The sequence below is a fragment of the Harmonia axyridis genome, chromosome 2 (genome assembly GCF_914767665.1).
Source record: "Harmonia axyridis chromosome 2, icHarAxyr1.1, whole genome shotgun sequence".
NCBI lineage: Eukaryota > Metazoa > Arthropoda > Insecta > Coleoptera > Coccinellidae > Harmonia > Harmonia axyridis.
This window is the reverse complement of record NC_059502.1, coordinates 25,066,658-25,091,652: the sequence shown is the minus strand read 5'-3', so window position 1 is coordinate 25,091,652 and position 24,995 is coordinate 25,066,658. Positions and strand designations below refer to the sequence as shown.

Below are 24,995 nucleotides of genomic sequence, written 5' to 3'. Positions count from 1 at the left end.
ACAAAAAACAATTTGAAATTATATTAGCAATCGCAAGAAATCATTTAGAATATTATGAATCGAATCGAGGGCAAAATTATCATTATTGTTATTATTATTATGAATGTTATTCTCATTATTATATTGTTTTTGATTGATCTACTCGTTCATTTAGCCAACGATCATATTATTAGATAATATTCATTCGTATGTGTGAAGTTCAAAAAGTTCATAGAAAAAAAAAATTATTTTCAAGAATTCGTGGGTTAATATCGGAAGTTCCATTCATAGTTAGCTTCCAACACTTGGACTTCTATATTCTACCCAGATAGTACTGTATTGTATCAAAACTGCAGACATTTTCACGGATTCGTTTGTCTGTGAGATGCTATCATCAATTTCGAGACATTCTGAGGAAAATGTCTTGGCACACCATTGTCAGATTATCGAGATTTGTGAGAAACAAATCACATATCATATGTAAATGAGATCAATAGTGATCACAATTGTTATCCCTGAGGATATATGATTATGATTTTCCCATTTTCCCCCATTACAGCTAGCGGTGCCTGGTTATGAACATTTTGGCTAACATATTTGATATTGTTGGACATCAGATATATGAGGATTCAGTTATTATGGCCTGTCTTAAAAAAATCTCACAATATGTCGTTTCTCGGTCATGTGAATTATTCTGTGTGGCATGAAAAGATGTATGGAAGATCTTGGATTTTGTATCTCATTTCATAGCCAATGTGGAGCAGTGTATAAAAAATTATCGATGGCGGTGCCTAATATAACCAAGGTAGATCATTTCTCAGTCGGGTTCTGGCCGCCGAACATCCAAATTCCATCAAAACCAGAAATGAGAGCTCCCCAATTGATGAGCAAAAACTCCAAAAATTGCAAAAAATCCATTTTCAAAGCTCCATATCTCGAAAACTGTCCATTTTTGAGCTTTGTGGCTAAGGACTTTTCTGATCAGTTCATCAAGAACTACAACATATCAAAAATTCAGCCAAATTCACGGAAAGCCATTTCCCGTACTAAACGTGCGGGGTCCTTTGCAGGGTTGTTCAAAATCAAATAAACAAATGTTTCTTAATAATGTCATCGGGGTAAAAACTTGCTTTTGAATAGGAAACCTTACAAGTTAGGAATAAGATCATGGTATAACGTCTGAAAGGAAATACAATTTTCTTTCGATACATCTTATTATATGCAGGTCATTCCACATTTTTAACAACCTTGTATGATGAGGGACGTAGCTTTGTATCACACGTATATGATACATGGGATATTAGTTAATTAGTAATCGATATCCGAAAGTTCAGCATTCTAAGCCAGGCATGGAACTTATTGAGTGACGTTTACTGGTTTTAAATATATGGATGAAAATGCTGGACAATCAACCCACAGACAAAAAAGAGAGTGGACGCCATTGGAAAATATACATGCATAAGATTCGAGTTTCATGGATTTAGAAGTTCACCAATGAATAAATACTCCAAGGTATTCAAATTGAGATACCTAATTTCTTTCATCACTTTTTCTTATCCGCTAACTACAATTATGACAGTCTTGTCATAATTTCTGTTTAGGAGATCGGATAACCCTGTATTGAGGAACTCGAAGGCATAAATGATTTCTTCTTTTTGATTGCATCGATGTATTTTTAGATATAGTAATAATAAATCCATTATTTTTCCAATAGATGGCTTTAGATATCGGTATCTCGCATCGTATGAGTCAGATCGGGTTCCACTAGATGGCGTTCGGGAGATGAGATTTCGTTCTACAAAAACTTTCCTGATAGTTTTGTGATAAGTTTACTCATTTCAGTTTGAGCACGCGTCAAAGATGAACACTAACGAAGAGGATATACGTTATAATTTACAGTTTTTCTTCGATAAAGACGGAAATGCAAGCCAGGCGGATGAAAATGTCATTTATAAATACTGTAACAGCCAATCTGTTTCGATTGCCCAAGAGCTAAATATTGCACAAAAACCGTTTGGACTCATTTGCATGAGGCTGGTATCTAAAAAAGCTCGATATGGGTAACACAGGAGTTAACGCAAAAAAATCATTGACCGAAATTTCGTCTGCGAAGCCTTGCTGAATCGCAACAAATTTGACCCATTTTTGAAACGGTTGGTGACTGGTAATGAAAATTTACGACAACGTCAAGTAAAAACGGTTTTGATCGAAACGAGGTACGGCAGAAATGGTGACCAAGTTAGGATTGACGACCAGGATAGTTTTGCTTTGTGTTTGGTAATTTTGTCTTCTTGAATTTAAATCTAAGAAAGCAAGAACGGCTTTGATAAGTAAGGACGGATCTCGAAAATCATATAGGTTATAAGAAAGGTTCAACTGTGCGTCATAAGATATAGGATTGGGCCCAGTATCTACCCCTGCGGCACACCCGACGTCACTTCTGAAGCAACAGAGAACTCACCATCGATTTCAACTGCCTTTCAACGATTATTTAAATAATAACGAATAATAACTGGCAACACATGGCAACCCAACCAATATAAGCAGCATTGCCATCACCCTAATTGAATGAGGGATGGAATGTATTTGACGAAGACGAAAAACAACACTTCAAGTTACGTGGAAGTTGTTTACACATTGAACATATGGAAAATTCCTACGATTCTGCATTCGAACCTAGTTACTGATAAATGCTCAATGTTTTCAGCGGAACATCTGTTTTATGTTTGTTGTTGTTGTTGTTGTTAATCCCAATTAGTTTTAGAACCTTTGCATGCCTACCGCCCTTTGTATCTTGTGGTGTGATAGGTAATCTTCCATCGATTTCAGGGTCTTGTGAATGTGAGAATCAGATATTACTTACGCATTGTTCATCGATGTCGAAGTAATCAAGGAGTTTATTGTAGTTAAAAATATCCAAAACAAAAAGAAACCCAGTGGAAACGACTTCAGAAAGAAACGATTAGTGAAGGTAAAAATGGTGAATTATCATCGGGGCAGGCGATGTTTTTTGTTGGGGGCGGGGGGGTTTTTTTCAGCAGAGGCGCCAAAAAATTCCTTGCTTCAGGCGCAAAAATGTTGTTGGTGAAAAATAAGCTTCAATAGAAACTTGTGAAAATCGATCTAATTTTTTTGCCATTAGGGACGAGGGCTCCTATGGGAGAGACATAATGAGATTACCTTCAAAATAGCAACAAGTTATCGAACAAAACGGAGCTTATTGACCTAAATCGGATCATTCTAACTATGGTGATTAAAGCCTTCTTATTCATGCAAACATAATGGATTTTTTTTCAAACACCTTACTTTTACTATTGTATACACCGGGAAGCAACTATACTCATGGGTTGGAACTGAAGGACACGAGGAAATGGTTCAGCCCCTAATCTACTGGAATATTTCGTGCTACAGTTGCCATTTGGGTCGCCAACTTCCAAAAAGAAGAAGAAGAAGAACTGGTACCCATTGAAGTTTATGGTCAGCATTTAAATATGTAAGACTCACCAATCGATTAATCTATGACACTTTTCTTGCACATATTTGAATAAAAGGGGTGAACACAAAACTTCTCAATCGGATATGAAAATTTTAAAATAAATCAATATCATTCTCCTCTGATGATTCAAATTATAAAAAATTTGACTCATCGTAATTTTTTGTTATCATCTACTAAAACCTCAACGCTTTCGAAATTAACCCCCGAAATAAATGTGTTTGTTTGAATCTGGCAGTCAAATATTAACAATTCTATATACCTATCCAATTCTCCGCCATCATTTTATCGTCCCTATAATTAAATTGATTTAAAATTCATCAATGGTACGAATCAGCTCAATTATTTATAAATTAGTTTGGTTTCAATGAATGTGCTGAAGGCATAATTGATTTTCATTTCTATATATGGAAAGCACGTATCTGTTGGAGAGCAGGCTATATTTCTGCATGCTATAGGATAAAAATATTTAATCCCATCAATTTGCATTCTACTTAGTTTAATTCCATAATTGTTATGTTCCTTTTTTATATAAAAGAATAAATCAAAACGATATCATATGAAAATGCGTAAATTTTTTCATTCAATCAGAAACTTACTCAGATAAGTAAATATTCATTTGAATTATTTCATCAGTCAGCAATTCTGAAAAAATAATTTGAGAAAATTCGTCTCGTTCTATTTCAATTCATCATGTTCCATATATTTTTATGTTAGTGTTCAGATGTTTACTTGATGGTTTGTTCGGACGGTTTCTCATTTCTTTGTTAACAATAATTCTGGGAGAAGAGTTATGTTTATTGTTACTTGGGGTAGATAGAAATGAGTTCGGAACACATTGAAGTATACTCCTACGATTAAAATATTGATTTTTCAAAAAAAAAGTGAATACATACATAAATTCTAAGAAATCGGCATTATCTAGTATAATAATATATAGAGGGTGTCCCAGGAGTATTATACCGTATTTCGCATTGAGACTAAGGTCCTAACTTTTATTTTTAACAAGACGCTACGTGCCACACAAGCAACGAAACAATCTTATGATTTAACCCCTTTAGCCTTTGTTCTTTGGGCCACGTGAAAGATAAGATCTATTCTATATACAGTGTGGTCCAACGAAAACTTAACACCTCGATTTTCCGGAAAATCGCTGGAACCCCTCAATTTCCTATTCTAGGGGGAACAACTTCCATAGTATAGGGTACAGTGACTCAAAAAACCACAGTGGCCTCGTGTTTGATTGGTTGTCGATTTCTGAGCCTAAATATGGCGGCTCACCGTTTACCTGATTTTTGGGATTTATTCAAAATGTAAGACCCACTGTTGGATTCTTCAGTTGAATAAATTATTTCATATGTAATTTGTCAATAATATCAATTAGATCAGTTCAGTTCAGTCAATTGTATTCTTAAGTTTTATGGTTAAGCCATATGGTTCGCCATTTTTACGAACGAGCTGTCAGTGTGTTTTATTATGTCATTGTAGAATAAGGCAATCCAATCTTCATCTTTTCTGATGAGGAAATGTTGGTATTGAAGAATGCGGCGACTCGCAAAACAATGTTCTTTGATGCGAAACGTCCTCATTATACATTCCTGCCACATCTGAATATTTGCAACAGGAATACGAATTCTTTACGTTTCGGAGCAGCAATCAAGTCCTATTATTTTGCCCATTTGGGATACATGCGAATCCCTATTCAACAGCGAATATTGGACTGCTTGAACTGCTATGATTTCATTCCATTAGCCAGCGTGGTAGGAGGATAAAATATCTTTGAAGTTGAAAGACCGAACACAGTTCCATTAACCGAAAAAAAAGCACGGTTCCTATACAGAGATTCTTTTGTGCATAATGATCTGTGAATACTTGAAACGTGAAAAAACGGAATATTCCGACTAACGGTAGGTACCTAACGCCATCTCGATTATATACTTTCGATCACACGAATATAAAATTTATCGAATAATCTACTTCGTCTTCAACTCAACATTCAACTCATTGATGAAAAAATAAGGAAAACACTGGCATTCAGTAGAGAGCTTTTAGAAGTTCGCCATTTATGCGCCAGTGGTAACCTTGGAAACTACATAATAGTTTTTGTATCCTAGAGTAATAAACATAGATAGAGGGAGTTTCTTTCCAGACTTGGCCAAAATGGCCGAGGATTTTTCAACTCTTTTTTTTCAACATCTTCAGCTCCTGTTGAAAGACAATTTTCCAAAGCTGCTCTTACAGTTACAAAAACCCGCAATAGGTTAGCCGACAAATATGCCCCATGTGTCTTTGATCCTGGATGGAAAATTATGAAATCAAACAAAGCTGTTATGTTTTTTAGTGATTTAATTTATGTTTTATTTCAAAGAGGTTGTTATTTTCGGTTCTTTTATACAATAAGTTAAATAAATAGAGGTGTTTTCTGCAAAATTCCCTCTCATTTCATCATTGATGTGACACTTCACAATAACTGCTAAAAATCAAGTAGCTTGATATCTTTCAAGTACTTGATAAATAAATACTCGAGATTGCAAAACTACTACTTGACTTGAGCTTGACTTGAAATCAAGTCAAGCTCAAGCCCAGTAGCTTGAAAGTCAAGACAAGCCGTGAATCCCCAGAAGGAGTATACGCAATTTTTCCGTGCCTCCAACATGGTTACATGACATTGTCGGATTATGATATATTTTCGATTATAACACATGTTTTTATGAACCAATAGAATTCGAAAATTTCTCATAGTTACTGCGTTTTGATAAGTAAATATACCATTGAAGTTGATTAATAGTTTTGGTGTTTTGCCTCCTGCCATATTGGGATCATTTCCATAGTAACATTCTTACACGTTCGTCAAAAAAAATAAAAGTCAGCTCAGTGAAATGTCATTGAATTATCAAATGCAGTGCTTTGTTTATAGTTATTGAAATTATTCGTATAATCGTTACGAATACCAACTCGAGCATAGACGATATATTTCGATTCTACGAACCTCTTCACTCGACGAAGTTCGCGAAACACAACTCGAGCTGCACCCTCGTGATGTTTCCTATTTCCAAGATTACATGTTCGCTCAAATTGAGAATTTATATGTATAGTTCAATCAGGAATTATTGACATCCAGGGTAGCTGTGGAAAATCAAGTAAGGTGGTAATGGCTCATTCAGTAGTATTTTGATTAGCAGAATTCCCAGGATTCAAGTAAGTAGGTATTAGAAATGTTGATCCAAGAAATTCACAATATAATTGTATCAATTTTGAACACACATTAAGTTAATTTGAGTATTTCTTCAGTCTTGAGCTACTAAAAATGGCTGGAATTAAATTAATCTGGAGAGTTCTCGTCTAACAGCCAGATAACTCCAGGTAGGATGTTACGGTGAGTTTTTCGAGTTTCAGCAGATATTTTCGCTAGCCTAGCATTAATCGGGTTTTCGTGTTTTCCTAGTTTTTCAGGTAGACTAATATTTACCGGTTCAAGATATAAACCTACTGATGGGTTTTAAAATTTCAGATTTCTCCCAATACTGTTAGAAGAATTTTGAGTCACTACAATCTGGAATTAATAGTGGAATGAAACCTGTGCAATATGATTGCACCTTCATAGAATCATTGAATGATTTTGTTTTCACCAAAATTAAAAGCAACGAATACCTACATCAGACTGGAATAGCTTTTTTGAACTGGCCAAAAAACACCAGGATTTCAATCAATTAAAGACAATACATACTACATAATATCATAAAATCAATTAGTTGAAATTTTGAAAAATATATGATTTTTAACATATTAACGCAGCTTTTTCATAACTTCAAAATGATGAATATGAAATAATGCTCCTTCCTATTCTGCATCAATGTTACGAATAATAGCAAAAAGCGGAAAATGGATCACATAAATTTCTGTCAGATTGAAATAGAATAAAATCCTAAGCTTGAGTACAACTATCAATCCCTTTCTAAATATTGCCGACATAGTTCATTTTTTTGAGCTTTCAGACATAAGGAGGTTTTTACTGAAAAATTTGAATTTCATTTGTCCCAGATTCGTGAAATCCTTAGGCTATATTCATGCATGTCAGATTCTGTGAACATACCAAGAGAGAAATATAGTCTAGATGTCATGGTAACAAAAATGAATTACCTCGGTTACCTTCCATATATTAATGGCGTTTCTTCTTGGGGAATGTTGTCGGTTTCCACTCAGACTCATATGATTTTACTGAATGAAAATTCACGGTGGTACAATACCTGCCGTATTCCGTAATTCCACCGAAAAATAAAAATTCATGTTAGACCTGGAATAATGAGAATATTGCATATTCGGATTTCAGAAATCTTTCGAAGTAGGTCTTCGCAATGAAAATCTATTCATCATGGAGGAGGTATGCTCAGTTACTCCGAGCTTATAAGTGATGTAATTTGATCCTTTGAATTTTGAGGTTTCACCTAGATCTATACACAACTCTACAGTGCGCGTCCAAATTATAGAACAAATTCATTTTCTCAGAAGAAAAATATTTGGCAACAAATTCCTGGGACAGGTCAATTTTTGTTACACTTTTGCCAAGTTTTTAAGCATTTTTTAAGGATTTTTGTTGCACCCTGTGCCATCCCCATCAACCCTCTGAATTTTTTGAGTAGAGAAAGTGGGAAACCTTTTTTTCTTGTTGAGAAATTAGTTAGTTCAAAGAGGTTTTCAGTATGTGCACTTTGTCATGGCTCATTTACTTTGAGACGATGGTACCTGATGAAATTCGTCACCGAATGAAAGTCGACCATTACAGTTTTGTTCATGCACAACTTTCAACCCCTACGAACCCTTTGATGGAGAAAAAAAAATGGAGTGACATTGGAAATTTATTTCGGCATTGAGGTACCACCCAGAGAATCATTGTGCATTACAAAATAGATAAGTTAAATTAAATGTTGAAAATGACCACCATCTTTCTGGATGCAATAATCAAAGCGCTTTGAACATTCTTCAGTAGAAACGTACTAATAACATACCTACTTAAGATCATAACTGAAGCGTAGTGTTTTACACATTCTAATTTTTCACGTGAGGGGGTTGACAGTTGTGCATAAACAAAACTGTAATGGTCGACTTTCATTCGTTGACAAACATCAGGTAACATCGTCTCAAAGCCATGACAAAGAGCACATACTGAAAACCTCTTTGAACTTTTTTTTTCTTGAAAATTTCTACACACCTGTAACGAATATATAAAGACCTCGGCAAAAAAAGTACCACATGACCCACTTGCCCTATTCAAATTTGCCAAATATTTTTCTTCTAAGAAAATGAATGTCAGTTACTGACATTCCAGGTAACTAGAAAACTAAAAGAAAGCACACTAATAAAATGTGGTTTTCTTTACATATATAGAGGGCTTAGAAAAATATCCTAAAAAACAATTACTCATAAGAAATTTTTGAGAGCTTGTTCATTCATGCCCATTGGATATCACATAAATATATATGAGATGTGATTTATTACGATGTCATTGTTCAAATTCAATTTATCTAGGTGAAAACTTTGATCTTCATTAAATTTGACATAAATATTCGAGTGGTTATTATACATTAACAAACTAACCTGACACATATTTCTACGAAAATATTGGAAAGTTTTTTCAAAGCTTTGCTCAAATTTTTGATCAATCAAATATAAAATTTTGGACACTCGATCGAATATATTTTCATTTATTCGTTTTTTTTTTTCGATAGTAGTCTTTTTTACGATTCTGATGATGCAATCAATAAGAAATTTTGCATCAAGCATGGAACGGTTATTATACATCTTCCTTCAATAATTCAGTCAAATCCTATAGAAATTTATAATTTTATAAACAATAATAATAATCAACCATAAAACGTTGGCATATACAGGGTGTCCAGAATGCGACAAACAGATATCCTGAATGAAGGTCCACATAGAGGACTCGTATCAAGAGATTTCAATCGCGTGAATGCCTTAGTTTGGGATATACAGGGTGATTTTCATCTCATCAGTTCAATAACTCTTTAACTAATCGACTGAAAAAATTCAAATTTTGTAGTTTTGTCACCCTTAACTAGCGCATTACTTCAATATTTTCACTCTTTAGTGAATGTTTATTGATCGCCCTGTATGAACGTGCCAAACAGAGATTTAGAATTCTTATTATGAATTATTTCTTTGTGGTTACGAAAATAGAAAAAAATCATAATGTTCACGTGAAGGGTGATCCAATATTCACTAAAATAGAAAATGTCTGTAGTTTTCCTGGTCCGTATCTGATTTATTCGATTCCAGAAATATTGAAGGAAGGCGATAGTAAAGGGTGACTTCAAAACTTCAAAATTTGAAATTATTCGGTAAATTTGTTAAAGAGTAATTGAACTGTGAAATTTCACACATAAGATGAACATTATCCTGTATATCCCAAACGAAGGCTCTCAGGAGATTAAAACACTTCTCGATACGAGTCCTCCATGATGTCCTTAATTCATGGTATCCATTTGTCGCATTCTTCCCGGGACACTCTGTATACTTATATCAAAAGTTAGATTTACAGAGTTGGTTTTTCACGAAAAGGAGCTATAAAATTTTGAACTTATGCCTTTTTTTATCCTGACATTTCTCATAGGCATGCGATACTGAAAAAATACCATCATTCAACAAGATCGAATAGATAATATTTTTTATTTGAAAATTCTTAACGTATAATAAGGCAATTTACGATAGAGGCTTGTAAGTACTTCTTCGTCATCATGTAATACTTCATTCCACTTCAAAATCCTAAAGCGCAAATTCAATTAACCTTTATATCTATCGTTATAATGATTGTACTCCTACTGTAGCAGTACACAAAGTTGAATAGAATTGAAAGCAATATCTAGTTCACAACGTTCACTCGAGTGCAGTCCAATATTGAAGACGAGAGGTAAATTCTGTTTGGTCCCTACACTTCGTTGTGTTCGGTGTTTTTCGTCGTCAGAATTTGAGGACCTAGGATAATCAAAGAGTTGATACTCACTCGTATAATGATTAATTATGTTATCTGGAATGAATATTGCATCCAATCCAACGGAATATGTAATTGAATCATTCAACGCAGGCTCGAAACGTGTCCGATATTTCATTGCAAACGTGATATCGCCATCAAGAGCTTTATGTTTGAACATTTTGAATTATATAAAATCAATAAACATTCTGACTTTCGTGTTTGCGAGTCAATTAATATGGCAGAATTCAATAAGCTAATAATTTCGTCCATTGACTTGCAAATGTATCAACCTGATTCGGATGCTAAGCTTGAAAATTCGAGATATGAATTCGAATGTCGTTGCACATTGAATTATCATTATAAAAAATAAACCTTCGAGAAAGAATTATCAGATTCTAGCTGTTTTAAGTTCCAGCAAGTTTTTTGATATTGAACATGGAGTTGAAATTTCCAATTGAGAGACAGAATTATCTGAAATTGATAGGTTCGGACATAGGAATCGCAGGCAAATATTCTGATTGATTGAGAATTGATATTGGATGTCCGAAATTCATTTAATTCGCATGAAGATTAAAATGTAAGATTTAATCAAGGAGGTTCCGTTTCACCGCCACCTAATGGTCTATTGTGCCCCCCATCAGAGCTATTCTCGCCATAACGTGATCTACAGCTTGCCTGCCATCAGTTACAGAATTCTAATGAACTCCAGTATCTGGGATGGCTTCAAGGAGGCTAATTTTTAACTTCCGCAAGTTTCTTGTCCAAAGCAGATTTTGCGTTGGCTAGTGATGGCGAGACATTCTGTCACCAGGTGATATGGAGTTTCTTCCTCCACCCCATAGAATCTGCACTTGTCATTTTCTGCTAGACCCATTTCCATGTTGTGTTTCCTAATGCGACAATGCCCTGTGAGGAGGTGTAGTATATTCTTGCTAAGATCGAGTTAGGTACTTCTTGGATTTCGTAGTCTCAAAGTTTCGAAGAAACTTTTTGGAATGATCAAAACCAGAAGATTTCGCTTAAGTATTTCTCTTTCTTGTAGGTACATTTGTCTATACAACAAAAAGGATTCGGGCCGATTGAAGGAGTTTGTGGTCCTTTTCTGTCCCTCTAATTCCAAAGTTTGCAAAAAGATTGAAGATACCATTCGATTAGTTTTTCCTTCAATTTCACGTATTACTTTTCGAAGCTATAGAAATGAACAATAAAACAGAGAGATGAAACAAAATCCAATGAGACTTCATAATTCATTCAAGCACCTTATATACTGTGCAATCTCATATAATTTTGTTCTTTCTTCTTTTAAATAATAATCTTTGTTCAGTTGAAATTGTATTTCTTGGTGAATAGAGACGTATCTATCAAATAGCTATTTTCATATAATAGCATATAATACCTACTTGGATATTTATATTCGATAACCATCAAGTAGACTGCTTTGAATTTTCTAAATTATTGTATTATTTTTGGCGTTGATGAATCGAACGAAGGGGTTTACTATGAAAGGGATACCAACAATTAATTTGAATGAATAATACATGTCTTGTGTTTTAGCAACCAATTACCTGTATGTTCTACACATTATGGAATTTTCCTGAAAATCATATAAGCATATCTTATAATGCAATGATACCATAAGTTTGATCTCCAAGCCCGTAAGAATTCATACAACTATTCACATATTATTTCATCTAAACGTACACACTTTATTGACCGTCAGCGATCCACTAATTTTCAACCATAGAAATATATCAGTGAATAAACAGTCATAGAGTCAACTACACCACAGACCTTATATTTAGTCTCAGCAATTAACCTAGAACTAACGATATATTGATGTTGCCAATCAACATTTTGGGGATATAGCGTACGAAAATACGTTTACTCATTCGATTTCACTTCACAAAATAGTAGAAATTGTATGTTCCACAAATTCTGCGAACAGCTCTGATCTGATTCTACGCTAATTAAATGATCTTTTTCCCGCTAATGACATGTATTCGAATCGAAAGCCATTCGCCCGAGAAGTCTATGATTGAATTATCACGCCCCATTGAAAAACAGAATTGAAAAGAACCGAAAGATTTATTTCTGTTCGTTAGTGAAGATCACAATGGATGAATGACATCTCAGGGGAAGCCTGGGCTTCATTCTCCAATAGGGGCTTTTTCCGAAGCGTTCGAAAAAGTTTCATGGGAATACCAAATGAAAATTTGATGATCTGTACCTAATGAAGGGAATCAGATTATATTATTGGTAATATGTACCTTCGATATCAATTGATTTTATTCACTTGAGGGTTGGTGAGCATGTGAATCGTTGAAAACGTAGACAAGAAAGAAATTCCGCCATTTTGCAACAGATGGCTGTAGCGGTAAGTGGTAGTCGAAATAAATAGGTCGTAGATGCCATACAACAAAGCTTAGGTACATATTTGTAAACATAATGGGCCGTATTCATAAAACTAAAGAATATCCTTGTAAGTATAAGGTAGAAGTATAAGCATTTCCTTTTTTCGTATTTATAATGATAACCTCATACTTGCAAGAATATCCTCCAAGAATGAGTAAATGGTTGTTGGCATGTTGGCTTGTGACTGTGTGTGATCTTCTCCTGGCAATTCTTTTTCAGGTGCTACAAAATCGATATCTTTCAAAGTTTTTGCCACGTTATGAAGCACAATACAGGCAACAATTATTTTTGGCACATTCTCCAATTTCACTCGGCAAACATGTTGCAAAATAGGAAGTCGACGTTTCAGTTGACCAAAACAACGTTCAATTATCACTCTATCTTTTTTCAAAAGTTATTATAATTTAGTTCAGCACCTGGAGCTAGGTTTCAGAATGGAGTCATGAGCCAAGGCTCTATACCTTATCCAGCATAATCAAGTAGCACGACGTTGTTTTTATTTTGTAATTGAACCCTTATTTGTGAATTTCACCATATTCTTGAATCGTGGACCGAACCAGGCCAACTAACGTCGGTACTAGTGAACATTTCTCTTGCATCACATTCAGTGAAGGATAATCTTTCCGGTTGACATACTCATCACCATGGCGATTTGGTTTCAGAATTCCTACGTGAGTACAGTCAACTACGCCAATTGCTGTTGGAAACCTATATTTGCTTTGCCATAACTGTTTGGCATCCATAAGTGCATTGTTCGTAGACGGAAACTTTATCCAGTAATTTGATTGCGCCACTATGCTGTCAATTACGGCAGTCACTGTACGAGATACTGTAGCTTGACTTACACCCAGTTCTTGACCAATGCCTCTCTGATACCCAGTATCTCTGAGATAGCGTAAACATATCTGCATTTTTAGGACGGATGATAACGCACCTCCTCGAGTTTCAGCATTATTTATTCCCAAAAATCTGTTAGCAAGCCATTGCACATTTTCCTCTTGAAACCGATATAATTCTTTGTAATCACGAACAGGTGTTGATAAACGCTCTTTGTAGTGTTTAATCTCTCTCAGTTCCACAACATTTGCCATCGCTACAACTGATCACTATACGACTGAGTCTGCTACTGACCACACTCTAAATTATTAAAGGATATCCTTTTCATTTAGAGTAAAAGGTAATGTTTATGAATAACCAAATACTTTTTGTGAAGGATATGCTCATAATCTATTAGTATAAGGTTTTACTCGGAATATTATGAATGCGAGCTGAAGGATTTCCTTTATATTCCGCAAGTATAAGCAAAACCTTTTTTTTAAGAATACGGCCCAATGCCATCGAAATATTAGTCGATTTGTGTCTGCATCTTAAAGTTATTCTCGTTTAAACATGTCATCTTACGAACCAAATTCTCGTCATTCGCGGGAGGTTTTAATTTTCTGCTTAAATATGAAGAAATCTACGGCTGATGCTCATTGACTGCTCTCAAATACCTATGGTGAGGCAGCTATCAGTTGAAAGAACGTGCCGAAAGTGGTTTAAACGTTTCAAGAACATTGATTTTGACGTCAAAGACCAGCATTTCGCTGGAAGAGAAGATGCAGAGTCGGAGGCATTACTTGATCAAGAATCGTGTCAGACGTAACAAGAACTGGCAGAATCAATGGGAGTGACGCAACAAGCCATTTCAAAACGCCTGAAAGTCATTGGAATGATTCAGAAATAAGGAAATTGGGTGCCGTTCGAGTTGAAGCCGAGAAACGTTGAATGGCGTTTGTTTGCTTGTGAACAGCTGCTTGCATTGTAACTGGAGGCGAGAGCTGGGTTCATTACGATAATACCAAGCACAGAAAATCATGGGGATATCCCGGCCATGCTTCCACGTCGACGGCAAAACCAAATATTAACGCTTCCAAGGTCATGCTCAGTAGTGTATTATAAGTTGTTGAAACCAACTCGAAAAATTAAAGGTGATCGTTATCGAATGCAATTACTACGTTTGAGACTAGCATTGAAAAACAAACGGCTGCAATGCTCAAACCCATGTTACGAAAGTGGTCAAGACATACTTGGAAACATTGAAATGGGAAGTCCTACCCCACCCGCCGTATTCTCCAGATGTTGCTCCCTCGGATTATCACTTGTTTCGATCAATGGTACACGGTCTGGCTAACTAGCATTTCCGGTCTTATGAAGAAGTAAAAAAATTGGATCGATTCGCGGGATTCGTACGCTGCCCGATAAATGGGAGAAAATAGTAGCCAGCGATGGACAATACTTGAAATAATAAATGTTTAACCAATAATGCCTAGAATTTCGGAAAAAAAAACGGTGAAAGCAAAGTAGTACGATTATGTATAATGAATTGGATGAAAAACGAAAAATGTATTCCTATTCCAAATATATTTCTGGTATGTTTCTGTAAACGGTTGAAAAATCAAGGAATAGTTATAGAAGGTACATCCAAAGTCACTTTGAGGAAGCCAGAATATTTCGATTATGGAAAGATTTTCCAAGTTTCCAGAAATTCCTTTGGGGCCAGATGAATTTATTGCCTAACAATCTTTTCAAATAAACCCCGATATTTCTGCCTTTATGTTTATATTCATTTCAATAATTATGTGTCTGAAGTTCTCACCAATCATCACCTAATTCTTTCATAATGTTCTAGGTTTCTGTCCAAGGGCGCAATAGCGCATGAATCAACCAGCGCTCCAAAGTTCTTTACTTCACGTGAGAGCCTTCCTTACTTTTGGGATTAACATTTTCTCTCTTCATAATCCAATAGTTTTCATTCACCGAGGCTGGATAACATTAGACCCTTGTCCCGATAGAGAATTTCTATTATCCCTGTGTCATAATGGAACCTTTCACTCTTCTTGTCGCTGCAGCGTTCAAATTCTTGGGAAAAATTAAATGGAAATGGTTGAAGTGAATTTTTAACGACATTCGACATCCAAGAGATTTGTAAGAGTATAAAATTTCATCAACTAAGTGTTCAGAAATGTATCTCTATTGTGAAATTAAAATACTCTCGAAAATGAATTTTAAGTCGTAGGACATTGAGAGCTTCTATATATATTATGGTTCATTAACTCATTTTTTTTCCATTTTAAGATGTAACTTAACAGTGGATAGAGCTATAGGATTTCATTTTGAGAGATCGATCTCCGAACAGGGAGCATATAAATTCGTCACAATGACTAATTTTTCCATCCGGAATGGTCATGACGAATTTATGGTCAACTTCAAGTATACAGTGTGGGCCACGTTTGATGGTACCCTGGATTTTATTGAAAATTTTATTTTTGGGTAGAACCACTCCATCGATCTGAAATATTTTCAGCTCTGGGGTGTTGCCACTTATATCGAAAAATAAAACAACTTTAATATTTCAAATGGAACATCCTGTATTATTATTACTTTTTTGATTTGCCGTAACCTCTTGATTATTTATGTATTAACTTCCTTGTTTCTATCTCCAGCAGTTTTCGAGTAGATAATTGATTGATTTACTTCTTTTTTTTGTTCGAAATATAGCTTCAATTGAAAATTACCAATATGCCGTGAATCATTTACATGTAATAAAATATAATCCTAATCTTACAGGGTGGTTCAAAATCAAGGGCTTCACGAGCTTATGCTGATGATTTTAAAATTCATGCGGAAATATCATCTATCAAGTACTTCTGTTTAATTACAACATAAGGGTTGTAAGAAAATATCGACTTTGTCACTGAAGAATAAAAATTATAATGATATAATAATAATAATATTTTTTATCGTGTTAGACATTACAATGAACGTATACAACAAGTCACAATAAATAACGCGGTACTCCGAAATACTGTAATAAGCCTTGCCTTGAAAAAGTACCTTGAGTCTAATTCTGAACACCCTAAGATTTTATAAGCAACAGATATTATGCCAACCACCTACGATTTTGAAACGCCCTTTAAAACGGTTATAAATGACCGTCATAGTGCAATAAGTTTCATAAATCGTCTGGACAAAAAGTCATCCATATGGTTTACATATGGATCAAAAACAGAGAAGGGCACCGGCATTGGGATATATGGACCTAGACTGAGGATCTCTAAAGCCCTGGGAAGTGAGCTCTCGATTCTACAGACCGAGATAATGGCTGTTTATGTATGCGCCCAGGAGTGTCTCAAAATGAACCTCAAAGGGGCGCATATCTACATCACCACGGACAGCCAAACCACGCTGAGATCCCTGAAATCGTGCTGTCAGGGGTCTCTGCTGACTTGGGAGTGCCGTAACACCATAAAGCAACTGGCCAGAGGAAATAAGGTGACTCTACTATGGGTACCAGGGCAGTGTGGGGTTGAAGGAAATGAGAGAGCGGACGAGCTTGCAAAAAGTGCATCAAGGTTAAGACCTGCTGGACCTGAGCCTTTCTGTGGGATAGGAAAAGACCAATACAAAGCTGCGGTCCAGCTATGGGAGTTGAACAGTAGGACAATCCACTGGACGAACACTCCTAGACTTGCTCAGGCAAAGAAATTCGTGAAGATTTCACCTACTTACACCAGAAAACTCCTGAAGCTGTCACGGGCGGAGCTTCGGGTGATGGTGGGACTGCTGACGGGGCACTGTCGGTACAAACATCATTTGTACCGTATGGGTAAGTCAGCAGACGAGATTTGCAGGCTCTGTGGATCGGAAGTAGAAACGGCCGAACACTTGATATGCAAGTGTCCAGAGCTGGCTGGCCTAAGAACCATTCACATGGGCAAGCCGGTCCTGGATACCAGAGAGGTAATGGCCAAGGCCCCTAGGGAGGTTGTCAATTTTATTAACGTCGTTGACGACCTCCCTGGGTTTCTATGAATGAGTAGGGTAGTGAACAAAAGATCTGCATGGTCGCAGTTCCCGGAAGGCTTACCGAAGCACAACGACCCCAGTTCAAATAATAATAATAAAAAGCATCAGGCATCAGGTGATTATATAAAACGAGGCCTTGATATGAAGGATCCAGTTATTGTTCCCTGGAAATAATTGAGATGGTCAACAGGATGCTTGGAGATCTATTAGTTTCTTCAAGCATCGAGGGCATAACAGTTTCAATGGATTTACAGGGAACGAATTGCTTTCTGTATATAACATAGAAAGGAAGTGTTAATTCTTCGGGGTGTCGAAGATGTGTCATGTCGGTTGTAAATCTTAAGAGATTTACTGGAGTTGTGTACCGAATGTCACATCTGCGTAGTGACTGTTGGTCCTTCGAGAATATCCCATGATCCATGGCTGATGAGATTTCCAGGAATCCGCGAAGAGCTTTGTGTGGGCGGAACGGCAAAACTCTTATTGTACTAGGGGTGGTACTTGTTACTTTCCCCCGATATCGGAGTGGCGCTAAGGGTGTGGCCAAGCCGGAAGAAGGGAAGTCGATAGCCAGGGAAGGTCAGTAAGTTCCAGCCAGTGGACAAGTTAAGTCTAAGTCGAGTTAAGAATGAACGAATAATGTCAAAGGTTAAAAACATAGAATAAAACACAAAGACAAGAGACACAGAGTATCTATTCAGATTTTAATGGTATTAATTCCATTCATTGTAACATCGTTCAATTGATTAATATGAGTCAAATTAGATGATTTTGCATTACAGATGATTCCCTCACTATAAAACGCCTTATAATTCCTCATTTTGTGACGTCACTCGTCCTCTGTTGTCGTTCCTCTCTGTGTCTCTTGTCTTTGTGTTTTTTTTCTATGTTTTTAACCTTTGACATTATTCGTTCATATGTCTTTTAAGATTTGACTCGTTGTTTAATTCTAGTGTTAAGATTCAGAAAAATATAGTTATTTCCTTGCATGTTACATATTACATATGGACATTGAAATATTTTCAACATTTAAGACTCACATTGATGTGAGTTCTGCTGTATTGATTTCTGTGTGTTTTTTACAACTTTATGTAATTTTCAGTAGCCCTGAAGAAGGACAAGTTATTGTCCGAAAGCTTGGCTGAAGCAATAAAGAGCTAAAATTGTTCAAGTTTGACTACATACCCGATAACCTTTCTGTTTCAAATTATAAATTGTTAGTCGAGATTTACAAGTAGTACATATTAATATATCTTAACATTGACATTGGGATGAAAACTTGCTTCTCATCATGAAACATCACAATTTAGATCTAGGTTAGGACTTCTTATATCATCGGAAATGAAATTTTATTTTCTTTCAATATATTTTATGACATGGCGGTCATTTCATTCAGAAACGAATATTTCATAATTTTGGTTTGTCTCGTTGAAGCTAGTGATTCTGAACAACCCTGTATGATTTGAAAATATTCAATCACACGTGAATAATAAACGAGATAATGGTAATCCATACCTGAAATTTCAGATTTCTAGGATTCCAAGTACTGAATTGATGGATGTTTGATTGAAGCTATGTTTTGAACAAAAGAGGAAATAAATTAATTAATAACTTGAAAACCGCCGTCCCCCGTACACGGTCCGTCATCCAGAGCTCTTCTAGGAAACTATAATAGTCATTTCCATAAAGTTTGGTGAATAATTGTTACAATACTGATTACCGCATTAGTCCTTCTAGTCGGGGAATGCGATCTTTCAATTTCAAAGGAAAAAAGTTCATATAACACTCAATAAATCCCGACAATATCAGTAAAAACAACATTTTTTTTGAAAATTCGACTTTCTTCATCAACATAATCACCTTCAACAGGGATTCATGAACTTCAACGTTCCTCTAACTTTTAAATACCTTTTCTGCTTTTGTCTTTGCTTTCGAAATAGGCTTCAACTCTGCCATTCAGTTCTTCATTACAGCCAGATTTCTTTCCTTGGAGCATTCTTTTATGTCAGCAATAAGCCAGTAATCACTGGATCCAAACTTGCAGAATGAGCTGAGTGGTCAAGAAGTTGTAAGTGTATCTCTTCAGTCTCATGGTTTTCATCAATTTGTGACAAGGAGCATTGTCTTGGTAAAAGAAAATTTTCTTCATTTGCATTTGAGGATGTTTTTCTTACTTTCTGTATTTCATCAATTTAATTATGTTATGTATTATTCACTTTTGATGATTTTATATTTGTTAAGAGATTATCTTGGACAAATATTCATGCAAAATAGCGAATACATTGCCTTCTAATTTCTTCAACTGCACCAATAAAATGCACGCAGGGCTAGCATTAGTGGTAAAACAGTAAAGCGACTGTTTCAGGCACTTCTATTTGAGGGGCGTTGATTCGGCACAGTTTGCTGGCCGCCTTTTCATATTTCATGCTTGATTCATAAAAACAACTTCAGGTTGTTCCGCTTCGCTGCTCCAAAACGAATAGAATTCCCTGATAACTTCATTTAAAAAGGGATAAAAAAATTATGTAATAGGCCAATTTGAAAGTTCCCGATGTGATGGCCATGTAGTATTGAATCCAAAAGCACCAACCTTCAAACGATACGTGCCAAATTTTAAAGCAGTCCAACCATTAGTTTTAGATATTGCGTTGTGAGAAAAAGCTATTTGGAAAAAGATGGAAAAAAACGAATTTCGTGTGCTGATAAAATATTGCTTTTTGAATGAAAAAATACAGTTGAAGCAAAATCTTGGCTTTATGAAGAGTTTCCGGGGTCTGCACCAGGAAAACCAACCAACATTGATTGGTATGCTAAGTTTAAACTTGGCGAAATGAGCACCGATGACGGCTCACGCAGTGGACAACCAAAAGGGGCTGTCACCGATGAAAAATCAAAAAAGTTCACAAAATGATTTTGAATGATCCTAAAATGAAGTTGATCGAGATAGCAGACATTGTGAAGATATCATCTGAACATGTACATCATATCATTCACGAATATTTGTACATGAAAAAGCTGTCTGCAAAATGGGTGCCGCACGAGCTCACAATCGATCAAAAGGAACAACGTGTTAATGATTCTGAGCATTTTTTGAAGCTGTTTAAGTGCAATAAACCTGAATTTTTGCGTCAGTATGTGGCAATGGATGAAACATGGCTCCATCATTTCACTCCGGACTCCAATCGAGCTGAGTGAACTGAGGAAAAACACAACAGTCAGCTGGCAAGGTTATGGCATAAGTATTCTGGGATGCGCAAGGTACAATATTCATTGATTAGCCGGACCATCAACAGCGATTATAATATAGCGTTAGATCATTTAAAGGATGAAATTTCGAAAAACCGCCCCATTTGAAGAAAAAAGGTGCTGTTTCATCAAGACAATGCGCTGTGTCACAAATCAATGAAAACAATAGCAAAATTGCATGAATTGGGCTTCGAATTGTTTTTGCATCCACCGTATTCGCCAGATCTAACCCCCAGCAAATTTTTCCTGTTCTCAAATCTCAAGAGAATGCTCGCTGGAAGGAAATTTAGCACTAATGAAGAAGTCCTCGCCGAAACTGAAGCCTATTTTGAAGCAAAGGACAAATCGTACTACAAAAATGGTATCGAAAAGTTGGAAGATTGCTATAATCGCGGTATATCGCCCTCGAAGGCAACTATGTTGAATAATAAAATCGAATTCTGTCGAAAAAATGTGTTTCACTAGGGTAGACCAGGGACTTTTCAATTGGCCTGATATGCCAAAAATGTCTCCCTACGAACTAAAGTTTACCTATTTCGAATTATTTCTGATTTTGCATTTGGCCGAGATATTAAGGGTGGAACCTTTTCAAATTGACACACGGTATACTTTTTCACCTATTCAAATGAACGAATTTTCATTTGCTTAGTCTCCACTTCTGCAAGCTAGCTACAGAAAGACTAAAGCGAATAAAAACCTCCCATGTAGAATGTATGTTTTATGATGAGAAAACAATTCAATTTCTGTTGACACATTGAATTATTCCTTTCACGAGAGCAAATTTGGTTATACACGTGAATAATATATTCTGAAGTGAGTACCAAAAAAAGGAAGAAATCCAATTTTCATCTCCGGTGAATCTGATTTACTTGCGTTTGGCGGTTTTTCAAAGCGAAATATAGTGGAAATTCAGTTTTAAAAGATGAGATTTTAAAACAACGAACCCATTAGCTAGATACGCGAGGACATGAAGAAGCGTTAACATCAGTTTGGCCTTTTTGTAGAACTATTCGCTGTCGTAATTTATTCTCAGCACGCCAGATTGTCCACACCGATTCATTAATATTCAAAACGCTGACGGCAAATCCAAAGGAGGACATTTTTACTACCCTCGGAATATTTTTATATTAATTAAAATATTCACATTCTCGAAGATTTTCCAAATTTCGTGTATATCCTAGTTGTAATTACTTCAGCCTTATAATTACACCATTCAATTCTTTTTATACGCCTCATGTTGATTATATTATAAATAGAGGTGTAAAGTTGCTTGGATTCATTATCAGACACTCGCAGGATTTCCAGTCGGAGGAGAAACTTAGGTATCTTATTGCGACGCTTAAGCTAGGTTGACATGGGTAGTGCATGGCGTTCTATGATTCCACTTTCTTTTTTACGGGAACGGTATGACGTATATTCCTATCTCCAGAACCTATTCGACAAATTTATGTTGTTTCTTCCTCGGCACAAAGGGATGCCGACCAGCCCTAATGACTGCACGTGTCTTTCAGCGTCGATCTTGATATTTATGACTATGATGCGGCTCCTTTTTGATGGGAATTAACTTTGTCGGTATTCCTGCCTGTTGTTTATGACGGAATTAAATCTCATTCGGAATTTCTAAACATGTGATTTTTGTTGATCAATCGCAAAACGTTTGTGGCTCTATTTTCATAGGACTTTTTTTATCCAAGGAATCTCATCTTTTCGTTTTCTCTTGCCGTTAATATTTTCACAAAAATTTTTGTCTGAGAATTGTTTTATATAGTTAGGCTATATACAGGGTATCCCGGGAAAAATGCGACAAATGGATGCATAAATGAAGGTCATCATGAAGGCCTCGTTTCAAGATCGCCGTTTGCTATATGCAGGGTGATGTTAACCTTATAAGTGAAATTATACAGGGTCTTTCACGAGGAACCTCACCCATATTTATACGGGAAACTACTGAACGTATTTTCATGAAATTCAGCACTTATAAGTATTTCACGATGCTAATGAAATCCTCCGGTTTTTCCGGAAATGGCGTCAACTTCCGTTTTTCAAATTAGAACACCATTTTTTTATTGCAGAAATAGATTCCTTAGAAAATTTCAAGTTATTTTGATGTAACATTTTTCAGTTTTGGTTGGAAAATTCTCTCTGAGCGGGAAAATTCGAAAAAAAAATCGAAAATAGAGCTCCGCTGAAACAAGAATAACTTCGAGGTTTTTGGATGAAAAATTTTCATTTCTGGGATTTTTCAAGATGTAAGATTGATGTATCCACTTTAAAAATCGAAATCGCGATTCATGATACAGGGGGTGAAAAAATCGCTTTCAAAGTTAGGGATGACAAAATCGTGAAAAATCAATTTTTTCAAATTAGAACCCCATTTTTTTATGGCAGATATTGAATCTACGTTGAAAAATAATGTGAGTGTATGCATCACACCCTTGCCCTAAAATGGATATTTTCTGAGTTATTCACAAAAAACTGTTTTTCGTCTTGAATTTTCAGCTATTTCTTTTCCCTTCACGCCAAAAAGATGAAATTTTCAGGATTTAATATCTTGGTGAATTTTTTCACCTTGTTCCTTACTCATGTCTCCTGAATTTTCTGGAAAACTGTCTAAGTGGTTGTGTAAATAGTGTATTCCAATATGAGTATTGAAATACACTATTTACACAACCACTTAGACAGTTTTCTTTTTTTTTGCACCCTAAAGATTTGAAACTATTAAGCATCTTGTTAACCATTTCAACATAGTTTTGAGCTTTATGTTTGCCTGGAAAATTTTCTACAACTGATGCAATTAATGATCCAAGCTTCTCGTTTAACTTGATTCATTGAAGTTATGAAGGCAGGATCTTTAATAAATTGTCTTATTTGTGGGCCATCAAATATCCCTGCTTTGAGTTTTTCTGTGCTCAACTGACGCATTTTTACCCCTATATATGCAAAACATGACCCATTCTTATCAAGAGCCTTTATAAACTGCTCATTTTTTTTCCTTTTCTCTCTGAGGCCAATCTTTCCTAACCCAGTGGTGTGATTTGTCCCAGAGGCATAAGAAACACCTTGCCGCCCAAGAAGAAAGTTTACCATTTTTAAGTCTACACAAATCATCCATTGATGTTCGTGATACTTTATCTTCTGCAAGACCAAAGCTATGGATCAGATTCTTCTTTCAGTTACGTTGAGTGAGCTAGTGGTATTGAACCATATTTATTTCTTTTGTAACTACATTAAAGAATACCATTTAATAATTTCAGAACTCTCATAAATTAATATAGTGAATAAAACCCATATTGGGAGATAAGATGTATCTAAAAAAGTAGAGCTGATAGAGAAAAACAGATTACATATACAGATTTAGCGTCCCAAATATAGTTGAAATCAGGTCTAAAATCCCAGGCACAAAAAAAAATTTTTTTTGCCCTGAGATTAAAATTAAATACTGTCATCAAAATTCTAATGCTCCAGTAGGAGGATCCGATTCAAATTTTAATGCGGCATTTAATTTCAATGAACGTTTCTACAACTGGGTGAATGACTCCTTCATTCCGGTCTGAAACGGGCTTGAATGGGAGAATTTTGGATTGCCGATCACCTTTCGAGAGGTTTTTAGAACGAATACATGGTTTAAATGATATTTTGGGGTAGATTGATTCACTGACGGTCAGCGAAATATTCCATTAGCTTTGGAGGCTTGTACCTGTATTCTTTCAGTTTGTGATTTTCAATGAAAAACCTATTGCATCGTTTGAGATTGATAAATTTCTTCGATCCCCTCATCTGGAAATTCACATCATGTGTAGAATCGAAATATCGAATAAAGACAAAAATATTATCAGAGCTATTTGAATGTAACTTTCTACGAATATAAGATCTGAAAACTTGATCCATAAATTAAGGCCTAAAAATCAAGTCATCGAATAGAAAAATGAGTAGGAAGTTACCTGAAATGGGAAGTACATACTTAGGTATAATACATCATATTTAGCGATAAAAGTATATGGAATATCCATGTACGTACTGTGAACAGAA

The 24,995-nt window shown here is 35.7% G+C and overlaps 2 protein-coding genes across 2 annotated transcripts in view; one reads left to right on the top strand and one right to left on the bottom strand.

Annotated features, from left to right (window-relative positions):
* LOC123672462 overlaps positions 1-24,995 on the top strand; it is a 173,401-nt gene that overhangs the window by 11,387 nt on the left and 137,019 nt on the right. The gene's annotated exons all lie outside the window — the stretch shown is intronic.
* LOC123672258 (putative nuclease HARBI1) lies at positions 13,388-13,963 on the bottom strand. The gene has a single exon (XM_045606290.1). It carries the CDS (start codon positions 13,961-13,963, stop codon positions 13,388-13,390), a length of 576 nt encoding a protein of 191 aa, XP_045462246.1.